This window comes from Benincasa hispida, chromosome 8 (genome assembly GCF_027475165.1).
Source record: "Benincasa hispida cultivar pf3 chromosome 8, pf3_genome.v1.1, whole genome shotgun sequence".
Classification (NCBI taxonomy): Eukaryota; Viridiplantae; Streptophyta; class Magnoliopsida; order Cucurbitales; family Cucurbitaceae; genus Benincasa; species Benincasa hispida.
In genome coordinates this window covers 55,025,925-55,030,773 of record NC_143485.1, presented here as the reverse complement: position 1 = coordinate 55,030,773, position 4,849 = coordinate 55,025,925, and the positions used below count along the sequence as shown (strand labels likewise).

General features: G+C 33.4%; 1 protein-coding gene across 2 annotated transcripts; it reads left to right on the top strand.

The window, feature by feature from the left end:
- Positions 1 to 1,217: 1,217 nt before the first annotated feature.
- On the top strand, positions 1,218 to 4,189 carry LOC120083798 (lactoylglutathione lyase GLX1). Of its 2 annotated transcripts, XM_090316111.1 has the most exons (8): positions 1,219 to 1,449; positions 1,527 to 1,651; positions 2,223 to 2,287; positions 2,392 to 2,613; positions 3,224 to 3,271; positions 3,366 to 3,473; positions 3,576 to 3,728; positions 3,919 to 4,189. In XM_090316111.1, the coding sequence occupies exons 1-8, from the start codon at positions 1,328 to 1,330 to the stop codon at positions 3,967 to 3,969; spliced, it is 894 nt and encodes a 297-aa protein (XP_090172237.1). In that variant the 5' UTR covers positions 1,219 to 1,327; the 3' UTR covers positions 3,970 to 4,189. The 2 variants fall into 2 exon arrangements, with proteins under 2 accessions (XP_090172238.1, XP_090172237.1); XM_090316112.1 differs by lacking the exon at positions 3,366 to 3,473 and having other exon boundaries at positions 1,218 to 1,449.
- Positions 4,190 to 4,849: the final 660 nt, after the last annotated feature.

Genomic DNA, 4,849 nt, shown 5'->3' with positions numbered 1-4,849 from the left:
GCATGTTAAATGATGTAAAATTAAATTTACCTTCATCTATCTATTAGTTTAAGCTTTTAGTCCAATTGATAATTTAAGATGGTATATTTGAGAGATCCTATGTTCAAGCCTATGTAATGTTATTTTCTCCTCATTTAATATTCATTATTTATCACAATCAACAAAACTTAACCTATTTATTCAATATAAGTATAATCCAATAGACATGAAAATTATATTATAGAGATTCAATTCTCTCTTCTTACCTATTGTTTTATTTAATAATCAAAACAAAGAAGATCTATTTTAAAAAATGAGCATAATTATGTAAAGTGAAAGATACGATACAATTCTTTCTTCTTTTTTTTTTATTATTATTATTATTATTGAGAAAAAGGAAGATTTATTTTATGAAAAGCGTAACAGTATTTATTAAATAATTGCTAAAAAAGTAATCACATTGCTAAGCAGACACAAAGTATGATATTCTCATTATTTTATTTTAATAAAGATAGACGTAAGGTATGATCCAACGTATATAAATGAAAAGGGAGTTTAAACTGCTTCATACAAATTATTATCTCCAACCATAGATGTTCACGGAGAGGAGTAGGGACGGAAAAGTCATCCTATTTATTGTATTAAATAAACAACAATAAACTTCAATTCAATTAATACAATAAAATCTATAACCAACATGAACATAACTCAATTGATATGAATTTATACTGTCAACTTCGAAACAGAAATGGGATGAAAGACAATAAATAAGATGAATGTTGCAAAATGAGCAAAGATTCTTTTGATCTTTCTTGGTGATATATATAAAATAGTGTCCACTCCATGCAAGCTATAAGCATAAAACAAAGAATGCATAACGTGTATCACTTTGGTCCCCAGCTTGTTTTATATACAAAATGTCAATAATTTATTTACAGTCAGTTTCCATATCATTGTCAATTGCAAATAAAACTCATTTCTTTGAGTTCTCTATTCCTCTCAATAAACATCATTTTGCACCCTATGAATGGTGTTCATATTTTATTCAGACCATTAAAAACGACAATGAAGAAAGTCCTATGCAAGACAAATCCTTAAATAAACTAGTAAGCCAGATCTGGATTTGTTGTTCTATTTTTATGTCTTGTGGTCCAATATTTACTAAACAAATTCACAGTTGCTGGCTCAATGCAATAATTGAACTCCATGTTATCATAACCACTGCATTTTTTATTCCCCGAGTTCGATATGTGGGAGTGGGGATCAAACTTTAGATCTCGAGTAATCCTGACTAGTTTTGAAAAGGCTTATAAATCTCTGAAAAATTGGCGACAGAAGAACAAAGAACATGGCAGAGACTAGTCCTGTAGCTCCTGATGGACATGACCAGATGTTGGAATGGCCCAAGAAAGATAATCGCCGCTTTCTTCGTACCGTCTACCGTGTCGGTGATCTCGATCGTACCATCAAGTATATCTTCTTCAATCTAACTCTGAATCTTTATCTTATGATCTTCCACTTTATGGCAATGCATTTTCTATCTTCAGATTCTACACAGAATGTTTTGGAATGGAACTCCTAAGAAAAAATGAAGTCCAAGAAGAGAAACATACCAAAGCATTCATGGGGTATGGCCCTGAGCAATCGTCATTTGTTCTCGAGTTGATTTACGGTATGTGGTTTTAATGAGTAAAAGCAATACTTAGCTGCTAGCTACACAACGGTCAATTTTTGCACATGGCCCCACATGGCAAGGCAAATTTCTAGTATTACGGTATATGACTCAAGTTTTAACAAGAGTAATACTTAGCTGCTAACTAGACTACGATCATTTTATACACACGGTACCACGTGAAAAAGTATTAAAAATAGTTTTCTTGCTTGTTAGGTGATATAATATTAAATTTATCTTCATCCATCAGCTTAAACTTTTAGGTCAATCAATGATTTAAAATAGTGTCAAAGCAGGTGATCCAAGAGGTTTTGTGTTCAAGCCCCTGCAATGTTATTTCCCCCCATTTAATATTTGGTTTCCAATTGTTAGGTCTTCAACATATTTGAAGCTCACAAGTGAGAGAGAATGTTAGATGATACAATATTAAATTTACCTTCATCCATCAACTTAAGTTTTTAAGTCAATCATTGATTAAAGACTGGTAGCATCCAAGTACTATTCCTTTTTAAGAATGTGTCTGAAATGGAATCAAGTCATAATCGCTTATCTTGTGTTCAAAAATATGCAGAACATGGGGTAACTTCATATAATATTGGCAATGGATTTGGACATTTTGCCATTGCTACTCAAGATGTAGGTGAAGACAATCAAGAGCCAATTTCTTCATGGTTTTGGTTTTTTTCCCCCTGCAAATTGACATGAAGAATATTAACATCAAATCTTTATAATTTTCCAAGGTCTACAAAATGGTTGAAAATGTTAAGAACAAGGGTGGTGACAATATGATCATTAGAGAACCTTTTGAGGTGAAAGGCAGCTCCATTTTTGTGCTGGCCTATGTGAAAGATCCTGATGGTTACATCTTTGAGCTCATTCAAAGAGATCCCACTCCTCAGCCACTCTGCCACGTAATGCTTCGTGTTGGCGATTTACAACGATCTATCGACTTCTATAAGAAGGTAACATCACATATTGCAAAAAATTTCAGTTAAAGTAAACAAAGAAGCTACTGTATGTATACACATAAAAAAAGAAATTATATTTTTAATCCAAACTTTCATGAAAGTGACGATTTAGTCGATAAACTTTTAGCATATGAAAAATGAACAAAGAAAACATAAAACCGACCAAATTCAGCACACGAATAATGAAAAACGATAGGAAAATGCATCAGAAAAATCTTTACCATCATACGAAGAGACATCTTTCTAGTGTGCTATCAACATCTCATTTAATAACCATTTAGTTTTTAATATCTCGGTTTTTGAAAAATATATTTATAAAACACTATATTTTCACTTACCGATTTCTTTCTTTTGTTATCTATTTTTTAGGAGAGTTTTACAAAACCAAGTCAAGTTATGAAAACCAAAAAGAGTAGTTTTTAAAAACTTGTTTTTGTCATTGAAATTTGGCTAAAAATTCAAATGTTTAGTTAGGAAAGATGAAAAATATGTTGAAAAGGTTGTAAGTAAACAAGCACAATTTTAACAAAAAAACAAATTGTTATCAAACGAGGCCTAAGAAATTCTAAATCTCAATCCTGAATTAGAATCTGTTTCCATACAGGCATTGGGAATGAGAGTACTTAACAAGGTTCAGAGTCTAGAACACAAGGTGAACTTTAACTTTTACTTCCATCCATCTTAAGAAACTGAAGGCTGTTAAATAAATGCCATAATTTTCAATACACAAACAATTGACTCTGCAGTATGCCATAGCCATGATGGGTTATGCAGATGAGTTAGAGACAACAGCGCTGGAGTTGACTTACAATCATGGTGTGACAGAACATTCCAAGGGAAATGGATATTCCCAGGTCAAATTGTGTATGGGGTGGGGGGTTCAATTTTCCCTTTTAAGTTAGATTAAGAACCACTAGTTCCCATACTTATATGGTAAATTTTGGTTTTGATTTCAGGTTGCTATTGGGACTGATGATGTATACAAGAGTGCTGAGGTTGTTAATCTCATTACCAAAGAACTTGGAGGAAAAATAAACCAACAACCCAGTTTAGCTAGCCAAACCAACTCCAAGATTACCAGTTTTCTTGATCCTGATGGCTGGCAAATTGTGAGTTTTCCTTCCTCATATAAGATCATTGGAGTATAACTCCGGCCCAGTTCCAAGTTCCAATTTTTTGTTCAAAATTTTAAAGGATTTCTACTCTAAGAGTAGTGTGGGTTTTTTATTATATATGGTTTCTTGATTCATGACAGAAGTATGGTCAAGTAATGCTTAAAATCAAGCTTTTCTCTTGTAGGTCCTTGTTGACAATGAAGATTATATGAACTGCAGTGAAGAAGGGAATTGACAGTATAAACCTGATGTTGATTCTCTGTTGAATGTAAAGACAATAAAGAGCAGAAATATTTTCATCAATATAATATCCGAGACTCTTGAGTTATATACTTGTAGTTCCAGCTACTTTAAACCAAGAATGATGGTGCATATGTATAATGCAAAAGTAAAGAGCTTAAATGAAATATACTTTAGGCAGTAAAAACTGGCTGGGATGTGGAATTTTTGTTATATATTTTTTGTGTTCACTTCAAAGAATTAAGTAAACGTAAATGTGTACAAGAAGAATGTGTAGAAAGTGTTGTACCTGAAGTGAAACTGGAGTTTGAAGCCATCAGTATGAAGCAAAAGAATCGATTGCAGAGAATCGCCCTGCCATAGGCTTGAATAATTGATCGTAGAGTCGTTGGCTCAAATTTATTGCCGATAAAATCAACTCACTATGACGAAAATTCTCAGTAATGGCAGCAATGGCCTTTTATCTGTAGGACCAAACGCTTAAATCGCTAAATATGAAGCGGTTATTTTCTTTTAAGTTTAATGGATATATCAACGTATCAACAAATATTCCAGTCCTGTCGTTGCGATGAAACTGTATGGTCATAAAAATTAAACCATTACACCATCGACCGCCCGTAGGGGGTTTACTGCACAAGGCCCCTGCAGAGGAAAAGCTTGATCCCAGCGAATAGAAGATGCTCAGCTCCGCACAACATAGGGATTGGCACGCTTTCGGGAAGAACATAGAATAGTAGAGGATCCAGCATGCGGAACACGGCGATCATTAGAAATTCACGAATTAGAGATGCTGTAATATACTCTTTCCCATAACTTCTCATACCAGACCAACCCACTAAAATGCAAATAGGGATCAGAAATGTGGTCAATATCAC